At 45.5% G+C, this 22,204-nt stretch overlaps 1 protein-coding gene across 2 annotated transcripts in view; it reads right to left on the bottom strand.

Moving 5' to 3' along the window:
• The window catches only part of KDM4B (lysine demethylase 4B), a 77,980-nt gene that overhangs the window by 30,704 nt on the left and 25,072 nt on the right, over positions 1–22,204 (bottom strand). For both annotated transcript variants that reach the window (XM_054049898.1, XM_054049899.1), the window contains exons 6-8: positions 15,358–15,407; positions 12,226–12,329; positions 8,514–8,651 (exon numbers count right to left, since the gene is read on the bottom strand). In XM_054049898.1, the coding sequence (XP_053905873.1) occupies positions 8,514–8,651; positions 12,226–12,329; positions 15,358–15,407 (292 nt within the window). The remainder of the gene's footprint in view (positions 1–8,513; positions 8,652–12,225; positions 12,330–15,357; positions 15,408–22,204) is intronic.

Below are 22,204 nucleotides of genomic sequence, written 5' to 3'. Positions count from 1 at the left end.
ACGCCTCTCCTTCCATCTACACTGAGCCCCGTTTCTTCCAAAGTATTTAATTGTGGTGCAACACATGTGTTTCCTAGGAGATATCACATCCACATCCCCCACCTGCGTCTCTCTCTATCCCAATTTCTGCAGAGTGTATCCTTCCATATTCCATTTTTTCCCCTGCAAAATCTAGCACTTCCCCAGTCCAGTATTAAGGAGAGATAAGAAAACTCGTTTCCTTTATGTGAGTCAAAACTCAACCACAGAGCCCCGCTTCTGGATTCACGGAGCTCCTACACACAAGAGCTGTGAAGGATTTAAGAGCGAGACGGTCACCCAAAGTACAGACCACAACTCAGCAGCCGCGTGAAGGATACGCCCCTCAGGTCAAAGTGACAGGGGAGACACTTAAGGAACACTGAGATCTACCCAGATCCCTTCCCGTCTCTCTCCTCTGCCCTCGCTGTTTGGTAGCCAGATCCCCAAACAGCCTCGGGGACAGTGCGGCTGTTGGAAAGACAGATCGAACAGCAGAATAAACCACAGAACGTTCATAGCCAGGATCTCCAAGGACCAGCTACAGGTCCTGACAACAGGAGTAGAAAAAAAAACAACCTAAACCATTTTATGGTTAGCGCTCCACCTTCAGCTGCAGGGGATTTGAGACCCAAACTGGCAACAAAGAGCACAGCAGCTTCCACATTCACCAAATCTGCAGGTACTAAATGTGTTCCACCTTCTGAAGGCTTTTCATAACCTCACCCCTCATTTTTCAGAAGCTAACGCCTTTGCTACCCATCCAGGATAAGAACACGCAAAGGCAACTCGCAACCTAAGCCCAGGCCAAAACACTGCAAGGAAATGCACAGAGTGGAGCGCAAAAAAACAACATTCTTCCTCTATTTATTACTATCTGCTATCCAAAGCTGGAGCCTGTGGTAAAATATCTGCCCGCAGCAGGAACCCTGTCTCATCAGCTGTAACTCAAAGACTGAGAGTGGGAAATTTGTGGCTGCTGAGCCTGGAACCATTATCTTATTTGCTAGATTTTTTTTTTTTAACATAAAAACATTAATGTCTATATAAAACAACAGTCGAATAAAGAGAGTGTCTCCTTGCAGTCATAAAATGAAATGATACATGGAAAAATGCAGCCTCATTCAACCTCAACCTTCAGCATCATTTGTGCAAGGGTATTTCCCTCGCTTCTCAACTATTAACACTGAACCGAACCCCATCTGTTCCAGAACGTATAAAAAGTTAATGTAGAATAACCCCTTCCTTATGCAGAAATAGTCACAAAACTGATCTATTTAAATTGGCACCTTTGATTCTCATGGAAAACCCCTCCCGTTGGGATGAAGCCAGGGCACGGTCGTTTCAGACTCCGTCAGCCTCCCATGCTGCCTTAATGGAAATTTAAATAGAAGAAACCCCAACACGCTCACAGCTGAAGTTCTTTTGGCTGTTATGCCACCATTAAATGCCAGACCAAAATCTTTGCTTAAAGCTTTCGTATCTGCTTTTCCATAACAACAAAGCCGAAAAGCAAGTTGCTTGGGAAGAAAGACGGTTACGCTGCAAAGGCAGCTGAGAAATTCCTGCTGTGTATTACAGGAACACAAAGTGCTAACGCAGGCAGCGTTCCTAAGCATCTTTCCATAAATTTCCTTGATAAGATGTAGAGTTTCAGCTTTTGGGAGAAACACAAAGTCCTCCCAGCACAATACTCCCGACCAGCTATCCGATCCATTATCGATTAAAGACCTGTTACTTGAGATTGAGTTAAGACTTTCCCAGTATGACAGAATAAACGGGGCTCCAGTTTCATTTTCCTTCCACTCAAACCCTGTACATGAAGGTTTCAGGAGTGACAAAGGCGCACAAGGTGCAAGCGTGCGCCTGAAGGACGAGTGGCAGCTATTCTGCAAGTCAGGAGTTAAACTTTGAGAAGGAGAAAAGCCTAAACGGTGTAGTTTGTGTGTTTAATGGTTGGTAGTCGAAAGCTTGTGGGAAAGAAGATGAGTCTTGACCCCCTGTTTCTAGCATAATTACCAGCATTGCCGTAAGTCTCAACAACGAGCCAGTTCATTAGGAAACCCACTGGAAACCCTCTGCAGAGTTTCATAAACAAAACCATTAGGTAAAGATTCCAAGCCCCCCCGGTCTCTGGCTGCAGGGCACGCTTTCTCCCTGCGCGTCTCCTTAACTTGCTTCCATAATGTTCCGTGCGGCTGTTTGTGGTAGAAGAGTCGGGCGAGTGGCAAGCGGTGCCAGCTGCCGAGCCACACTGACCCTGCTCTCCTCCACTCCTAAGAAGAGGATTCCAATTTCAGCCATAACAGAAAACGCAACCTGCTTCACTGGAGGCAAATAAAATACCAATCCATCCCCCCCAGCATGAGGCTGCTGCTGCCACGTCACACGGAGATTTCTGGTTTTGGTTTGGCAGAGCTATTTTGCAGCCGCTGCCAGAATTCTTTATCTTTTCCTGCCCTGTAGGCTACACCTGTAAGGATGCGGCCACTCCTCCATCTCTCCATCATACGCAATGCTTGTTCCTCTCAGACAGACGCACCCGCGTCATCTCAGAGGGGCCCAAGTTGCACAGCTCGGATAAGGCTAAAAGAACAGGAAAGGAGACTGAACGCTCTCAGCAGCACTGCAAGAAGGGGATTCAACGAAGTGCCAGATCCTTTCTGTTTTGACAGACTCATTCCAGTACAGGGGATAAACAAAAGACTTTTATCCGGCGGTTATGATGCAGTCTATAGCGAGCATCATTCTGAGGTTCTCTCAAGGCATTATTTCTTCCGCACCGTAAGACTCGCAGCTGGTGAAAGCAGCTACCACCAACCACTGTCGCTGGCAGAAAACATCCTTTCAGCAGGTCAGCGCCCCATGTTCATACGTTAAGCACGCAGCGAGCATCAACAGCCATGGCATGACAACAATCTACAGCTCTGAAGTGACAGACACACCAGACAATACTTGCTAAGTGAGTAAAGTCACCCTTCTGTCCCTCTGTTCCATCATCTGCTTCTTATTCACTTCTTTTAGAGAGAACGCCGAATGCCGTGCTGTATTGCACGCCTGCAAACCCGCAGACGAAGGAGCAAACCCACCACGTTGTATCCGTGCACGACAACCACGATCTGTTGGCAGTTTGTAGAAACATGAATAATTGTGTTTGGTGGAATACGACGTGTCGGTACGTGATGTGACAACCCAAGATGTGCTTCCAGCACACCATGGAACGTTTTCCCTTGGGAAGAACGAGCATTCTTCAGCAATGTTTTTCAAAAGAATACGAAGCTGAAGATATATCTTTTGCAGCTCCAAACGCTACAACTTGGAGCCAAAGGCGGTTTGATATATAAATAAAGGAGGCAAATCATTGTCTACCAGTCCTAGAGGAAACAGTTTCTGCCCCTTCCCTGTAGTGATCCAGACCCACCTGCACGTGTTTTGAAGCAGTCAGAAAGTCAGGTGAGGACAGAGCAAAAGCAAGGTCTGAATCCTGATATCGGAGATGAGGAAGCGCCCAGCTACGAGCTCCAGCCTGAAACCCCTGCAAACTGCCAGTAGGGAACCACACTGGAAGAAAGTCAGAAGCACAGCTACCAGGAAAGAGAAACAATAAGGGCAAAATGGAGTGAAAAATATGAAAAGAGGCTGTTCATATGCAATCTACTCTCACTGCACTACAATAAATCATGGGCTTTATTTTTGAAGTGTTCTTCATGCACAAAGCAAAGAGGGAGAAGGGTGAAATACGTTGCCAACCCTGAAGGAATTTCTGCAGAGGACATCAAATAGGGAAGGTACCTGATGAGAAAGCGTAACATCAATTCACGGCTCCTTTCTGCTTTTACACTGCCTTTCAGAGTTCTGACATTACTATTCCTGCAATTCCTGAGCAGAACGCACTATTTGGTTACTTATTCTTAGGTGGAACACAAGATTGCTCTTCCTTCTTCGTATCTGTGCCCCTAGGCGTCACTCCTGAAGCAATTCCAAGAGTGTAACACCAGCGGCGCAGGAATGGACAATGCTAAGGCAGCTTTTAGAAGAGATTTTTGATAGCCTGGCCATACTGGCCTCCACTCCAACACGTGAATTCTTGGTGTTGGGCCGCTCTATCAGGGTCTTCTGTGTGACAGAGGAGCCGAACGAATCGGCCACAGGGAACACATTCCTCATGCCCCTATTTACTGCAGCCACAAAGCACACCAGGGCCTCCACACTATAAATCACAGCGTTAGTGAGGCAGAGAGGGAAGGGGAGACTCAGCAGCCGGGCTGCACGGGCTCAGGGCAGCTTTCCACCTCCAAGATCCAGCATTTCTCATGGCTCTGGGAGACTCACCCTGAGCTGGCACAGTCGTTACCAAGCAGCATTTGAAGAGTCAGCGCCCCAGGATTACCTACAGGAGTCCTGAGACCAATGGCAGGTCTCGCTCCCGCCCAGACGAGTGCCTGAGGATGTGCTGTTCTACCGCAGCCTTTCGCACACGTTAGGTGGAACGGGCGAGCTGTGGCTGGCCTCAAAGTCACCTTGGCTGGAAAGAAGTCAGTTGCAACACAAGGCTCCTCGAGGACAGATGGCGACATTTACATTGACAATAAATGGGAGAACAGTTAAAGAGCTTTTAATTCTTACACTTCTGGGCACTATGTCCAGCTGCAGGCAAGACATCTATTTCCCAGTGGTTCCCCACTGTGTAATTAAAGATACGAAGCAACAGAGGAGGTTAAACCCTTCCCCTGAATCTGAGGAGATTGACATTTACTAAGATGATGGCCATCAGTCCCAGGGATTTACACACATCACGCGAGGTGGCAGGGACTGGCTCTGTCACACATCAGCACTCAGCACAGAGGCCGGAGAAGGAATTAGCAGAGGATCCACACACGGAACTGCAGAGGCATCTGCTGTAACTGAAAATCCGAAACAAGATCTGGCAACCCTGAGGAGGGACAGCAGAGGATTCTGCTGCATGTTCATTCATCGGCTCTGAAATCACCCGCCTGGATCTGGGACACACCGGACAGATACTGAAGACACCCAACACAGAGGAAGAAATGCATTTATCTCTGTTTTCCCTACGTTTAGTTTATAAAGATGTTTTGGTCAATGTGTTCTTACAGTAAAACCTGCCTGTCAGCAATGGCTACAGCATCCTCCAAAGACGTGAAGCCCAGCATCACACCCTCATCATCGTTACACACACTTCCTTCCCCTCAACTGCTCCTACGCAGCTCTGAAAGAGACTCCAAAACGTCTCACTATGTTCTCAGAATGCTGTGACCCAAAGCTGTTCACCAAACCAACTTCTATTGGAATTTTTAAGCATCCACTCACCCTGGTTAGGGGTTCACACAGATACAAACATATTTACCCCTTATTCATTTCCAAACAACTCTGCAGTCATTGCTTCTTTCTTTCTTTCTTTGCAAACATCAACGCTCGTTGTACAGTCAGAGCAGAACCAGTGTCTAAGAAGCTGATCTTCACTCTCCAGCCTGGTTATTATATGTTTTTTACAGCCCAGGCAGGTTCTGCTGTCGTTAGCAGAACACTGCATCCATCTGGCAGGCAATTAGCGTGGCTCTCTGCCTGTTTCTCTGAGGTGAGCTGTTCCCTTCCCACGTGAGCTCTTGCCTACGCTCTCCTACTGACATAGATCCCTCTCAGCAGAATGGAATCCAGACTTCATCCCCAGGACAATGCCCAGGAGAACGTTACAACTGGCTAATTCTGAACGTCACCTTGTCACCAGTCTCACGAGTGCTGGCAGGACGCGACAGCCGCGTTGTTGAGTGGGGAAATGGAGGAGAATCACCTTCCAGCCAGCTGGATTCGGGGCAGGAGGATACGGACCTGCAGAGTGCACCCAGTCCAGAGCTTCTGAGAACTTTATAAATGAGTACGCGACAAGGAAAAAACGCTGTTCCGATGTGGGAAGGATAACGTGATTTTACCCACGAGCACAGAAATCAGTACAGCCGTTTTTTAATTTAGTAAACCTGCAGCAGGTAACCAAAGCTCACACACTCCGGGATGTCTCTCCCCACGAATCCTCTCTCCACAAGCGCACGGGCAGCTCGAGCGCACGCACTCAGCTGAGATTTCATTAAGTCCCAGTTTAACTTCAAATGAGATTTAAACAAACCTTTTGCCCTTACAGAGCAACAGCATTCACACCTCATCTGGAACCCAACAGTAGGGTATCGAAGGGTTAATTAACACATAGCAGTGCGAGGGTTAGGCAATATTAAATGGAAATCTCCGAACAGACAAGTGTCACCGAGTGCAATGGAAATAAATTGGGCGTCTCCTTCCACATTTCAACTTTCTCTCCGCAGATCCACGCAGAGCTCTCTGTGCTGCTTGTTCGGTAATTTCACGCTACGCTGCTTAACAATGTAAGCATGGAGGCTCAATCTAAAACTGCACTTCCCAAATGTCACTTGTTTGTGAACACATGGCTGAACCCAAAATTGCTTTTAATATTAGAGTGGTGCCTGCCGGCGCTGCTGGAGCTGAGGGTCTGTCAGCATTTCCATGATAAACCCCATTTCTGGGGTGTAACACCACGGCCATTTGCCACAGATAAACCTGCCGAACAAGGTCACAGCAGACAAACACCATTTCTAATATTTTCAAACCAAGTTTGCTTGGCTGTTTGTGAGTTTAAGGCACTCAACACCGATCTGAGGCCTCTTAAAGCCACAGGCTTTTCTTACCGTCCCTCTCACTCCAGACCAAATTCAAATGTATGACTCCCACGTCAGCCTCTGCCCGGCCCCGGGAGCCTCGACTGCTGCCCCAGGGTCTGCTCCACAGCCTTGCCAGGGGACGAGGAGATCACGGACACCGACGCAGCGTTCACGGCTTGAACACTGCGGGACACAACTTCTCATCATGAGGATTCTTCTGGTGCCAGAATAATTTCAGTTGCCGTTACTACCGACAGCAGTTTGGAGACGTTACCCCACTGGCACAGTGAGTTCATGCATTTTATACCCCACAGCACAGCCACACCCACGTCCAACAGAAGGTGCTTTTACATCACCGTACTTTCAGAAATGAAAGAATCCGATCTATCTGTTAATTTATCAGTTATTGTTATCAAAGGAGAGAGCGCAAATGCCAAATTTGCTGGCTAACAGTGGAGTCCTCGAACCCATGGACTGAATATTACTGAAAAAAATAAACTAGGCAGACACTTCACCTTTTAGGAGCCAGGCTGAGCTCGCTTTCCATGGGATGAGCTCCTCAGACAGCAATTCCTGAGCCACTGGACAGGCAGAGAGTGCCTGACTACAGCTGCTGAGATCGAACACCACAGAGGGGAAAAAGCAGGAAAAAATATCCTGTGGGGTGACAACCATCTTCCTTTTCCGGTTCAGTTAACAATGTTCATTTATTAAAAAGAGAAAATAGGAAGAAACAGCACAGGGGTTTTGGCGATTCTACAGGATCCCTTGAAGCCTGCCAGAACCAGCACCAGCCTCCAGAGGCGAGACAGTGACTCACATTAGTCACAAAGCAGCCGCTCAAGCTGATGTACCCACAACGCTCATCATCACCCAATACAACTGTGCAGAAAGCTTCAGCCTGGCTCAGGAACGGCCCAAGGCATCACAGCAAAAAGGTGGAGGATTAAAAAGGCACCGTCAAGGGCCCCACGAGCCCAAAGCTGAGGAGAGAATGACGCCATCTAGGAATCGACTCCCTTTTGCTACCCTCAGAACATAAATCTCTGTAAAGGAAAAGTGGACGTCATGACACAGCTCCACAGCCTGAGACACCAAGGTACTCACAGTCCAGAGTCAAGCTGAGCTGACAGAACAATACAAGAAGAAGATGCTATTGACACTATTCTAGAGCGGAAAGTAAGTCTACCTTTCTGGAAAAGAAAACTTAAAAGAAAATTGCCCTAATGAGCAACAACCACATCATGCCATTTCAGCACAACTCTCCTCTACAAACTGCACTGAGTGCACAGATTACAGAAATTCCGGTATTTTCAGATGGTTACCACCGCTTTATTAAAGCTTGAAAGTATTTCCAGCGTATTCTTTCCCCTTCAGTGTGTACCCAATGAATTGTGTTCACTTATATCAGTCACCTTATTTGCTGTGAAATGCAGTCTGGATGCATCAGAAAACTAATCCTAACTCACCAGTCTCCAAACAACCTCTTCACAAGGTGGACGCAACCTCCAACATTTGAGAAAGTCGCTACTGTGCCCCCAGAACAACACAAATTATCGACAGGCATCAAACAGCAATATGGCACAATGGAAGAGCACATCACATCTAGTGGGATGTCCCTGCCCATGGCAGTGGTATTGGAACTGGATGACCTTTGAGGTCCTTCCAACCCAAACTATTCTATGATTCTGTGATCACCAAAACACTAGCACCTTCCAGTCTGTTCTTAAGGTTCAGTCTCCCGTCCATCCCTTGGCATTTCACGGGCCGGTAGCTTTAAACAACCTCTCATTCCCAGCAGACACCCACCTGCGTTGCCATTTTTCCGTAGTCAATCCATCGCAAAGTAGCAAAGTTGGTAGACTCAGCACAGTTGAAGCCATGATTGAAGCCAGCGTGGTAGCCGTAAGGAAACGTAATCATAAACTCTCCAGCTTCCTGGGTGATCTGAAAAACAAGAACAAAAGGAAGAGAGGTCCCACAAATCAGTTGATGTAGCAGCTTGAGAATAGAGACTTACAAACAAAAATTCACTGGTTAAACTTCTCTCTTTCAAATGGAGACTATTATTTCTAATAAGGAAGACAGACGGTACCATGGATGGAAAAGGTCACAGATCGGAACTATTTAGACTCACAGGCTCCAGTTACAAAAAGGTTCTCAGGCTGCAGCATTCCAAAAGATCGATAAATCCTTACATCATGAGCGCTTTAGCTCATGGTAAGTCCAGAGTGACGCTCCCACCACCATGCCAGTGGAGCCAGGAATGCTGGATTTCCCTCCTAACTGCACTCCACATTCTCCAAGGTGCCACTGAAGTACCTGCTCCCTGCACTTATTTCCCCCCTCACGTTTATCAGTCTCGCTCCCACCTGGGCACTTGTAAGTCAAACAGCCCACCATTTGCCTACTTCAGTACAATTAAAAAGAACAATAAGCGTTATGGACACTGTTAATATAAGGTTTAAAACCTCTGCAGATTACAGCTGTAATCAGAGGCTGATCCATTTGTGATGCTTCTAGAAAATCCTCTTTTAAAATCTTATGCAAAGAAGACACTGGGGGAAAAAAAAGTGATTTAATTCTTAAGAGTACGGCACAGATCACAAGAGCGGCCGGCAGTGACGCAGGATGCTTGGAGTGATCCTCCCAGCCCAGTTCAGCAAGCAGGCGACAGCACCTCCCTTCTAAGGATTAGGAAAGAGACAGAATTTGACCTTCCCTGTCTTTCCAGCCCACAAATGCTGACAGACCTTGCACTGCAGTCACAAAACAAGCAGCTCCATCTGGAGCCCTTCCTACCGGCCGTATCTCACTAGGCAGCAGTTTGGAGTACAGAGGTTTCAAAGAGCTTGCACTCCTCGACACGAGGATGAGCCCAAAGAGCAAATGTAAACGGACAGAAGTCAAAACATTCACCTGCTTGGCTGGACTAACACCTAAATGCGCTGATGTTATTAATATTAGCAGAATAATTAAAAAAAGAGAGTTTAAAAACTGACATGACAATATAAGAAGCTTCCGTGGTGTTTCTGGATGAGAGGTGAAGCGTGGTCCGTACCAGCTCCGTGGAGCATCCTCCCCTCCAGCCCCTCCATAAATCAGAGCGGCAGATCGCTAACTTCAGGAGACGGAAAGATTATGTTTCTGTCAGGAAATCTGCATCCTGGTGTCTTCATTCCAAGCCCCCAGCGTACGTCCTCCATGTCACTGCTGTCAACATTATCCTCGCAATAAATTAGAAAGCACTCAAGATGATGGATAGGCCATGCAGAAAAGTAATAACTATTGAAGGAGAGCCAGCACTAACTGCCACTCACAGAGAAAGCCCGGAATTTACCGACTCCTGTGAGCTCTTGAGGAATAAATGGAGAAATCAATAGGAGATTACAGAAATACACATTTTTAATTATTAAAAAGCCCTCGTATTGATCTGTTTCTTTTTTTCCAGAAGTAAATACCATTATAGCAATTCATAAGTGCGTGCTATTCACTTCATTGAAATCTGCCAAGAATTTAGATGAAGAGATTCTATCTCTGTTTCTAAAAAAACCAGACTGGCACATGTTCCCTGTTTCTGAATAACAGCGATTCTCCATCAAAAGCTGCTGTTCCAGGGCTGGAGGCACTCGGATACAGGCTGCTCAGACTGAAGAGATCACCTCCTTTTTACACTGAAAAATACCCTTCCAGTGAGTGCCAAAGAAGTTATGATAAAAACCACACTTCCCAACCATGTTCCGTAAATCAGGATTAGGATTTATAAGCAAGTAAAATGTTAATAATCCCTCTTCCTTTGAAAGAGGAAGATTGTTTTTGACAGTGATCTTGTCCTCTGTGTACAACCGGGAGACAAAAATCAGATTCTTCACATTGAGATTGCTACAAACACTCAGTGTGAGGGAAACCCTGGGCATTGATCTGCAAAAAAATCTTCCTGTCGTGAATCAAGAGTCACCGTGGGAAGCCTAACAAAGCCCGTGAAGATTCTTCACCGAGCAAGAAGGTGAAGAAGAAATCTTTAAGCTTTACAGTTTAGGCTAATACATAAAGACAAGGTCAGGCAGGTTTTCCAGGAGCTTGCGCTGGCTGCACATTTCAGACTCTTTTCTGGATACGATGGGGATAGGGAATGTTTTTTATCCTCTGTCAGAACTAATTTCTCAGAGGGGCACCTCTGTCTCAAGCTGAGATGCCTCCCGTATTCCACTCCACTTATCCACCTTCCTGAAACCTGCACAGTGAAAATCCTTACCAAAAACATGAGATCCCACAATTAGATATTTTGATTATTATATTCAACTCTGTGCAGCAGGCACTCATGTTCTCACACCTGTGAATTAGGTTCCAGAGACAGAAATACAAGAAAAATGATTAGTTGCACTCTGAACAATTTAATATCAACCGTAATGCACAAACTAGGCCAAACCCAGCCACCGGTGTCGAACTATGAGCACCACATTGCTTCGTGCCAGGCTCCCCTGCACTCACAGCAAACGCCTCTGACAAGCCAGATGATCGCACTTCAAATTCCATTGATCACAGCCTTCCACTAGGGAAAATGAAACAGTCTCTGGAGCGGTAAATTGAATTCAGAGTATTTATGCTATAAAAGAGCTAAGATCCTTTAGTTCCATCTCAAAGAATCATCAGACCCATCAGACAGGTGCTATACTGTCTCGGTGACTCCAACAGAACCCTGCTAAAAAAAGAGCAGAACTCAAGAGCTCTTGCTTATAAGATAGCCAGAATTATCTACAGATGACAACGCAAAGGGGATGGGGAAGGACCAAATCAGTTTGATTCCGGCACTCTTTAACACTTCCCACTGGATTTAAGACTCCCAGTAGCTCTAGACCAATTCCTTTTCCCGCACCCAAAGGCAGGACATCCTGGTAGGACAGGCTCTGCATGCTGGGAGCACACAGCAGCAGGAGCTGTTTGATTCCACACAGATACTAAATCCATGGTAAGTAGGCTCGGCTGAAGAGATTTACTTCTTGCCAGAAGACTTTAAGAATAAGCATATTAAAGCGATCACACCAAAGAAACACGACCCCTCCTTTCAAATCAGGGGGCTTAAGAGATTCACGGATCCTTACTGGCTTAGCTGAGAATGAACGCTTACACAACAGAGAAATAGCAAGTCAAACTCCAGGTTTTGGTTCATGCCGGATCCAGGAGGAAAAATGTCTGTGTTCCAAGAAATGCCAGTGAGCTGTGCTGCTTGGTGATAAGCCACAGCGACTGGATGGCCGCTTGCCCCTCTCCACCTGGAGAGGCTCCCCACTGACAGAGTCAGTTCTAGCGAAAGCTGTCAGGAAGAGAAACTCTTCTCAGCCAAACCACAAATCCTCATTTACAGGCTGCCACCTGGTCCAATCCGATAGGATACATTTAGCATAAGAATGCACTTCGAAATTAAGCAAATTGCTCCCCTGTGGCTCACAATGAATTGCTTTCCCTAAAGAGGGGTGCTGTGCTTTGCACACCTCTACCACTCGCCAGCCAGCACACCTACCCGGTCAAAAGGAATGCCGTACTTCTTCAAGATCGAGGGTGAAATGAGGGTCATCTTGTGACGGAGGAAAGCATCGCATCCCTGAGAGCTTCCTGGAAAAAATCCTGTAGAGGCATTAAAAGAGAAGAATCACTGCAGGAATATCATATCCAACCATTATTTAAGTGGAGACAAGCTGACAAAATGAAAAGCTGCCTCAATACTTGATACAGATCAAAGCAACAGGCAAACAGCTGAAGACGTCAGGGATTACCACATCCCTCGTTGTTTAAAGACCAGGTAAATTTTGTGACAAACACTTGAATATCGAGGCAGGTAAGACTAAATTCCATTCATGCTAAGAGGCAGAATATAAGTTTTCGACATCTGGGAATCAGCAGCTTGGCCAAAATCTCACTAAAACCCTAGTGAATTAAGAAATAGCTCCTGCCTGTCCCAAATTCTGGCTGCTTCCCCAACTTCTGAGCTGCCCTTTGTTTGAATATGGAAAAGGAAAAAGGGACAAGCACATCCCACCCAGTCCAAACGCTGCTGTGGCCTTTCGGTACACCCTGTGATGAGCGGCTGCATTATTCCTGGGGAAGCCATGCAACTCCTAAGACTCCAGATCGATCTGCCCTACCTACCAACCCCTAACAGAAAAGATAAACACCCAGATGTCGATATTCAGTCAAAAGGAAGGAAGGAAACAAAATCTATCCCCTCGGCACCACAAGGTGTTCATTTCTACCACGGCCACAAGGTCCAGGTTGAGCTATTAAAACAAATCGCACATAACGAGAAATGCTAAAATTGTGGCAAAAGCTGAACAAACCCCTTGATGTCAGCACTTCGTGCCCTGAAATGTCAGCTAAGCCCATGTAACACCACTTCGCTCCAGACCACGTGTTCCATCGCCCGAGTGGGCGATTCAAGAGCAAATTATGTGTTTACAGGGATTAAAAAAAAAAATCACCATTTAGGAGAATAAATAACCCAAGCTCTGGAAACAAAACTAATTGATGAGACATAATGGAAGGGGTTTCAGAAAGTGAAAAGGATTACTGGATTCCAGGTTTTCTTATATTTTCGTACTAAAAGCATTTCCATTAAAATTATGCCTGTCTGCTACCCAGCCTGTCGCCCTCTCTGCAGTTCCTCTTTTTAATGCACAGTTTAAGTGGCTCTCATTAAAGCTACTAATAAAGAAGCACATTTTAAGTGATTAGCACCAATAACATGGCAACACATTAACATTCCCTCCCTGGGCTCCACAGCTCTCCCAGTGAGCCCATTTACAGCTCAGCTATTCATTTTCCATATTAATTGCACACTCATTTCTCCCCAGTAAACTTCTCCCCAGTGCGGAGCAGCGATGCACAGGACAAGGCGAGTGCCCGAGCAGCATCATTGCTCTGTGTAGTGTCAAAACTCAACCCATCCCAGCTTCTAAAAGGCACTAAGCAACAGAAAACTAAATCAAAGAGGAGGTCATCCATCATTTCCTTTGGGTTTATACATCGACAACCATCGATGTGTCTCAAAAATGGATCATCAGTAAAAATAAGCTACAAACAGCAAGAGACGGAGCATTACCTACGTCAGACCTTGGCAGGGTGTTCCAGATTCTACAGAACACCAGTCAGATGGATTTACTGACTTTTTAATAGATCAAAAGGCACTTTTTAGAACACCTGGCAAACGTCTAAACTGAACTGAAGCTTTGAAATGCACCGTTTCCAAGCAGCACATTTCAGTAGTATTTGTATCTGGGGATCACAGCTCTCACACATAGGAACCACCACCGCCTGCCCTGGGACATCCATATTCACCCTTCACAACCAGGTGCTCCCTTTGACACACTCCCCTTTTTTATTCACATAAAACCAATCAAGAGAACCTCAGACTATTGGTAAGAAATGCCATTACCACAAATCTGTCTACTTTCTGGTAGAACAGTATCAGAATCTTTCTTTACTTTGCATCAGAACAGCCCTCCAGATTTCCCTGCCTGCTTCCATTGCACGAACTCCGACAGCAGGTTTAAATCATCACGGTGTGCTTCAACAAAGATGAAACACGTAGATTTTGAGTTAATTATTCTGGGACAGGATCTTTTTTTAGCCAAGCAGCGCTCAGAACATTTGCAAGTGAACAAAAATAGCAACGAAACACAAACCTAACACCAACAAATCGCACGGGAGATACTTCTGCGAGCAGACTCCCTCCATGCAGCCTCCAGCCTCACCAGCTGGGAGCCAGCAGGAACGCCAAGGCCAGGAGGCAGAGGTCTGCGCTCACGGCTTGGGCGGTCACTGTTGGACAGCCTGGCAGGCAAGAACCCAGCACAAGGTTTTCAGCAAATTCAGACAGCCTGGTGACAGCTGAGAGCTTATCCCAGCTCAAGCAAGCCCTGCTGAGGGTTTTTTTTTGCCTTCCCCCTCTTTTTTCTGTTCCAGACAGCTTTTACTGCATTGCCATACAAAGGAAGATGAGGCTGAAATAAAAGGAAAGCCACCAAGCAGTTTGTATCATAGAGAGGAAAGGGCAAGCTCCACGAGCTGTTCTCCATGAACACTGCTTTGCATCCATAAGCACTTTCCTACTTAAGACTCAAAGCAATCAATGCTAATGCTGATATGGAACATATAAAATTTAGGAAGAAGAAACAGTTCCCAACAGCCTTCTTCCCCCACAATGATGTGTACGGGGGTCCCGGGAGGAGCCCCAAGGCTGCAGCCCATGCAGCCGGAGCAACAGCTCTCAGCTCGCCGTGACAAACCTCGTATTACACATGGAGACACACAATTGGTTTCATTTCCAGAAATGGAAGCATTTGGTCTGAATACCTCCAAATTCAAGTTTTTCTCTGTCCCTTTTAGTTCGGGTCACTGTGTTTCAGCAGACAGAGTCTCTGAGAAACAGCAGCACTGGTAGGAACTCACTGACAAGTTTCTGATTCTGAAGCTGCTGTACTAACACAGCAGGTTCATTGAGCAGCTCTTGCAAGATTAAATCGTAACAGTCAGCTCCCTGTCAACTCTTTATCCTTCCGTTTAAAAAGCCAGGGCAGGGTTCTTCCCCAGGATGCTTCAGCCGTCACTGAGAGCCCACCCAGGTGTTTGCCCAAGCGCAGGAGGACACACAGCTCACCTTTCGCCAGGCGTTCCAGCCTCTTGCCGTGTTCAGGAGGAATGGCGTACCTGGGAGAAAGGGAACAGGAATAGCAAATCATCACTCTCTTAAGGTAAAAACAGCAACAGGAAAAGGCAGCAGAAACCAAAGGGTGGTAACGGTCAGCGGAGCCCACTGACAGTCAACATCTGGGCATGTAACCCACACTGTGCAGCCTGGAAGCCATCAGGAACATAATTACAGCACACAGAAGAAAGCCAGTAGTTTAACGGAAGCCCTTGGACACGTTAGAGGATGTGTGCTATTTTCCTGCAATCTTTTTTAAACAGGACTTCACAAGGTGGAAGAAAAACCAAGACGACAAAGTGACACTGGAAAAAATAGGAATAAACCAGTATAAGGAACAACAGGTGTGTTGTCTGCTAGAAAGGTACATGAAAGAGAAACCATGAGGCTGTGCTAAGGATTAACAGGCAAGAGATTTTGGATGGGCGGAGGTGAAGGAGGGTCTGGGAACATTGGCAAAGCCACAGCCAGCAAAAGTCCCTTTTCCAAAGAAAACTGTGCAAATGCTTTGAGTTTTATCCAAAAAAAGTAAATATTCTTCATAATATCTGAAGCAGACAACCCTATATCTATGCTGGATTGTGTCATCTCATGAAATAACAGAACTGAAATATACAGTAATTTTCTTGATGAGGTAAATGAAAAAGCAGAGTTTTTTGAGGAAAACAACATTAAAGGTGCCATGGAGCAGCTTCTACACTTTTAAAGACAGTTTTGTATGATTAGTGGTAAAAAGAGTGCAAAATAAATAGATTTAAATGGTTGGGTTTTTTCCAACCAACCCTCTGAGAGAGTTGGGGTTGTTCAGCCTGGAGAGGAGAGGGCTCCGAGGAGACTTTAAAGCAGCTTCCAGTACCTGGAAGGGCTCCAGGAAAGCTGAGGAGGGGCTGTTCACAAAGCTTTGTGGTGACAGGATGAGGGGCAATGGGGATAAACTGGAGAGGGGCAGAGTTAGATGTTCACAGAATCAGGAACCAGGCAACTAAGATGTTAGGTGTTCAGGTTATAACGAGGGAACCACACTAAACACCCCGACGCACCCAAACGTGACACCCACGCCAACGCAGTGCCAGTTTGTACGTTAGTGTTTGCAAACCGCACCAAATGAGACGTGGCTCTCGTCCCATTCTTTGTAACAAAGACTTCTGAAAATTTACATTTGTGGGAATGACATTTATTGCCACCTGTAACTTTTGCTCACTGTGAATAATAAAAAATGCATTATTTTTCCAATAAAGATGTCAAACTTATTCCGACTCATTACAACTGGCTGAAAACAGGATATTGTGGCAGGCAGCCGCACAACCTCAGCGACAGATAAACACCATTGCTCTGCTTCTGACAGGATCGCTCCAAACCCACCTGACTGCAGAGGGCTTCCAGCCAGCACCTCGCTCAGCCTCTCAATTTTCCAGCCTAACGGTTATAGACAACGTAAGGAGAAACAGATAAAGTCACATCCCATATGGCTTTTGTACAAACCCAAAGTTTACCTGCTGTGGTTGGACACAGGACAGAAATCATACATGGGATGCTTCAAGACTCTGACAATAAAACAGATATTTAAACTGATGGCTTAAAAAAAATGTAAGGAAAAAAACTATGTAGCACCTAATCTTGTAAAATAATAAACATAGCAACGGACTCCCACATCCTGTGACCAAAGTTTGAACAGTGCCTTAAACTGCATAATTATCAAACAATTCAATTCCATTTGTCGGGGACAAAGCTAGCAGCTTTCATTTTACAAAGACCATTCATCACTTACATAAACGTGATAAAATTAATCCCGATCCAAAGCTCCTTTGTGGGATTAATGTCCCTTAAAACAGGGAAACGAGACATTCCAGTCCTTCTGGGAAAAACGCTGAAGGATTGGGAAAGAACTAATTTATGGCTACAAGGCTGCCGATGATTAATGTAATATCCCCAGTCTACAATGCAACCTTCACTTAATTAGTGACTGTAATTGGGAGTTGTAAAGATAAGATTAATTGAATCTCGAGGATGTTAAAAGTTTAATACATTGGAACATGGTTATTGTGTTATCTGCAACTGCAGACTGCGAGAAGCCAAGCTGAGCTTTAGAGAATGGTCCATGGAGAGAGAAAAAGGACTTGGATAGAAACAAGCGAGAGGAGGAATTTCCAGCTTATACAAAAGAACTATGTGTAATAATGTACAAAACGGGACACTCTACTGCAGAACAGTGTCTCGGCAATAGCTAACTCCAATTTTAGAAATTAAATCTGTTTGGGCCACTATTTTCGTAAGCAGAGCCCATACATCCCGACACATTTATTCTTAGGAATTCGCTAAATTAACTGCAGAAGAGATTAAAAGTAGGTCAACTTCTGCTTTAAGTTACATTCACACTGATTTACATACAGATAGGCAATAAAAGAATTCGGGCTGCTATTTAAAACCAGTAAGAGAAACAGGCGGCTCCCGCAAGTACCGCCCCAACTGAGCCGGCTGGCTCAACCCAGACAGAAAATGATTGATTACAAGGCAGAGCAACAATGGAAGTGACACGGGCAGATTAGAAATCACTGCAATCAAAGGAGTGCTGTTATTGAGCATATAAACACCCACAAAGGGCTGGCGGCTATGTTCGACCTCATGGTATCATCCTCCTGCTTTCGTGATGAAAAACGGCCAGGCACTGGTTGGGGACCAAAATCCCTGACAGAGGGAACAAGACAGAACCCTGTCACTCACCCAATTTGTTACCTTAACGGCACCCATGGGCTGAGGCTCAAATCAACAGCAGAATATCTTTAATTCCAGAGACAACAGACAAGATTCTACATGATAAAGCATATCCAATTATTTCCTTTTCTATATGCATCGCTTTAAATCCTTTATCATTTCTTTCACCAAACAGCATGGTTGTTTCCCTTTTGTACCCCAGCCCAAAAACAAATTCAGGTTTCCTCTAGAGAAATATCAAAACTAAAACCCACTCTATCGAAACTCTAGAAAATCACCCCAGATGTAAATGCTTCCTTCGTCTGAGAAGAAAAAAAACTCAGTACAAGAACAACACCCTTTTGATATCAGCTGGCCAAAACAGCCTCCAGTACTCGCTAACGGTCCAGCACTGGGGTGTGTCGAGGCCTCAGACCCTCTCGACAGGAGCAGCTCCGCGATGTCCCTCTCCCTGGGGAAGGCTGAAGTGAGCGCAGAGCAGCAGTAACTTCGATCCAGCCTCCAGCAGACTCTGCCTTAGAACCACAGCAAAGACGGAGCAAGGATTTCCCACTGCCCCAAACAACCTGAACTAAAGAGAAGTGGTGGTGGCAGCATAAATACTTTAACAGCCCTCCTGAAGAACCATCTTTTTCTGGACTAATTTGGCTTCAGAGAAAACATCCGCAACAGCCACCAGCAAACACAGCAGTGCCAAAACTGCTGACCCTGAGCCCCTGGGACAAGTGCAGAACCTGCCTCTTCTGGTTCACCCTGGATCCCCCATGAAAGCTAAAGCCTACATAAATAGTGCTAAACCAGCAACTAGTTTCAGATAAATCAAACTTCCAAGAAGCTGGGCTTGCAAACAAACCCAGAGATGAATGCCCTCAGCAGACCCTTCCACGGGTCAGCCTGGCGGTGGGTGACCAAGACAAAGGGCCGAGCTTAACCTGAAAACCTGGCGCTCAGCAGTTTGTCAGGTTACAGCATGAATAACGTCTGGCAGCTCTGCCAGGGAACACAAGATTTACGGAACGGGGAAAACAAATCGCAAGATAAAACAAGTTATAGCTCTAGGACTCAAATGTCATCTTACCCTGAAGGCAACAATCGGTAAGTAATATACTGATCCCTTTAAATTACGTTTTCCTACTCTTACCACCAACACAAAACCAGGTCCCTGAAATGGATGAAGTATCGCTTCTGCAAACACAGAACTGACTGTTCCACCTCAAAGACGTCCCGATTCCCAACCTACTTCCAGCATTTCTGATCTCTGCTTCTGCATCATTTTCTGAGTTTTGAGTATCCTGCAGAACTGATTCTGATAGCAATTACCAGAAGGTGCCGGACCCAAAGCTGCAAACGTGTGATTCATTTCCCTACAGCGCTAGTTTGCTTTTGTTAACATAAAACTTATGTTAACATAAAACTTATGTTAACTGGACAGTCTCTTTTTAATTCATAACACAAAAGAAAGATCTTTCCTACTTGCCATAAAGGATGTCATTAATAGTGTAATTTTCTTGGTGTTTTGTTTATTCCCCTGGAATGGCTTGATGGATGCAGATAATTATCAGACTATAAAAGCCAGCAAATGTGCTATTTTCTATCGCTCTAAATCATCAAACAAATAAAGTGTGAAACAGCATTTTTGAATACAATTTTCCCCTCTAATGGCTTAGAATTATTATCAGGAACAATGAAAATAAATAAGCAAATGTCTTGTGAGTTAAGAATTAAATGAGTGTGTCAGTAAGAAAGAGCAGACAGACCACTCTGGGATACGAGGGCCGGTGTAGAAGCCATTAAGGGATGATGTACAGGGAATTCACTACAGCAGCAAGAGTTTCCAGCATCAGGTGCTCTTCAGGAACTTTCCAGTCTAGCTCAGATTCTGCCCTCACCACTGCTTCTTCAAAGGGGCTGCAATTCAGTTGTCTTCTTTTTGGCCCCTGAAAGCTATTAATATCTTTCCCACAAGGAAGACAATCCCAAGCCTGCTCACCCCCTCTCCGCTGGTTGCTCTCTATTTCAGAAGAGCTGTTCTCACCTGAAGTCATGACGGGCTTTGGTAGAGCCATCCTGTCCCTTAGTTCAACCTCCCCCAAAACTTCCAAGACCTTTTCTGGCCACGGTTGTCACACACACAGAGCTTTTGATAGTCACTCCATCTTCTCCTAGCACTGAGGCAGAGCAATTAAGCAGCGATCAGATTCTGGAGTCTCGCGTGGAGGCTGGGCAGGGTGGGCCGCTCGACCCCGAGCTCCAGCACTGTCACCGCAGGCCGATTCATGGGAGAAGATAAGAAAGTTAATTTCACAGTGCCTGCACAAGGTCTGGCCAAACAGGACCCATACGGTTTAACATGCCATAATTACTGAAATAAGGAACAGAAACCCAAAGAGAAAGCACATTTAAAATGCCTAGGACCATGTGTCAAGCTGGGGGTCAGTTATCTGTCTTCAAAGCAGAGTTACTTGTGCCAAGAATACTGACCCTTTGAAGATTCAAATGCCAACCTACTCTCAGCCATGACAAGCAGAATAAAAAGCTATTATTTCAATCTCTATAAGACAAAGTGTGTCCATAAATGCATGATCTGAACCCTAACCTTCAACATCTTTAGCCCTCATGGCGGCAGCAATGCCTCCAAAGAAAACCCCTTTGTCCATCAAGAATATTTATCACGCAATAGAAGCCATTAAGAACCACCCCTACAGACAGGGTGGTCCCTCATTTGCAAAGTTCATCTCCTGCTTCGAAGGCCTAATTTTTCTACAAGGTATTTATAATAACAGATCTCCTAGCAGTGTCAAAGCAAAGCTCAGAGCAACAAAAGTGAGTTTTTTCCATGCTATTTTTAAGCTGGTTTGCAGCCTGTATGAAAAAAAGGCATTTCAACAAGAAGAACGGATTGCTCCTTCATCAATAGCACTGTCATCTGCCCCCCTTTCCTGGCCACCTCACCTTCACTTTCCTCCACATTTAACCTCCCTTCATCGCTCTCTCCCTCCCAGTTTGTTAAAAGACAGAAATCATCTCTCTTTCTTTTTCTCCTCATCAACATCTAAGGTTAGCCCACAGGGAATTTGCTGTAAGCATCCAGTTTCCCTTTTCAGGATGATGCTGGGGAAGGACAATCTCCAGCCTCCCTCATCCATCCCCTTCTGCTGCAGCTTCTTTACAGCAAGAACAGCAAACACATACTCTGGAGATAGGATCGCACACGGATCAGAGAGCTCCTTGTTCCTAGGAAAGAACCTTTATCGAGTGTCTGCAGTTTTATCTTTAATGGATCATTTTACAGGACAAGAGATGATGGAATTCCGTATCTTTAACCAGCAGTGTCAATGATTTCAAATAATGACATTTTTATTGAAATGTACACAGGGAGAAAGATAAACACTGAGGCTGGGGAGTATCTGCTCAAAAAGCCATAATAAGGAGTAAATAGGTAATGACAGAACAAGATTACAACCCCACAAACACTCCAAATCAACCTGTCTCCTAGAGCTCAGAGAAAAATGAGCTCTGCAGACAGCCGCTCAAACACAATCCTGCGGGAGCCAGCACAGGAAGAAAATCAGGACAAAAACCTGCTCAGAGAGGGCCTGAGCAGCAGAAAGCATTCGCAGCTCTTACACCATGCAGCCTGTTTCACTCCATAAGATCTCTTTTCCACGTCTGGAGCTGCCCAATTCTCAACCCCGTTGCCAAGCATGCAGAACCAGCAAGAACCGCTGCTGCCCACAGAGCAGTAAAGTCAGATGAGAAACTTCCTCCTTCCCTTAAGGAACTACAGTCCAGACAAGTGCAAACTCCCAATTAATTTTCCTAATGATGGGCAGAATTCCTCAGGTCAGTCTGAAGCCAGGTCTGAATCCTTACGGATTGACTGTTGGAAGACTAGAGTCAAACCAAATGTGTGCCAATCACTGCTAACCGAGTCTCTAACACTTTAAGTTGCTGTGAGTCAAACTGCATTACAGAGGCTGCTTTCGATAAGAAAACAATGAGTGTAAAAAAAAGGAGGTTTTTCCAGAACTCAAATGCAATTTTTAACTACTATTTTAAAACAGAGAGTTTGATACGAGCGGCCATC

The sequence above is a fragment of the Cuculus canorus genome, chromosome 27, assembly GCF_017976375.1.
Source record: "Cuculus canorus isolate bCucCan1 chromosome 27, bCucCan1.pri, whole genome shotgun sequence".
Lineage (NCBI taxonomy): Eukaryota > Metazoa > Chordata > Aves > Cuculiformes > Cuculidae > Cuculus > Cuculus canorus.
Note: the sequence above shows the minus strand (reverse complement) of the source record. Positions and strands in the feature narration are given on the sequence as shown.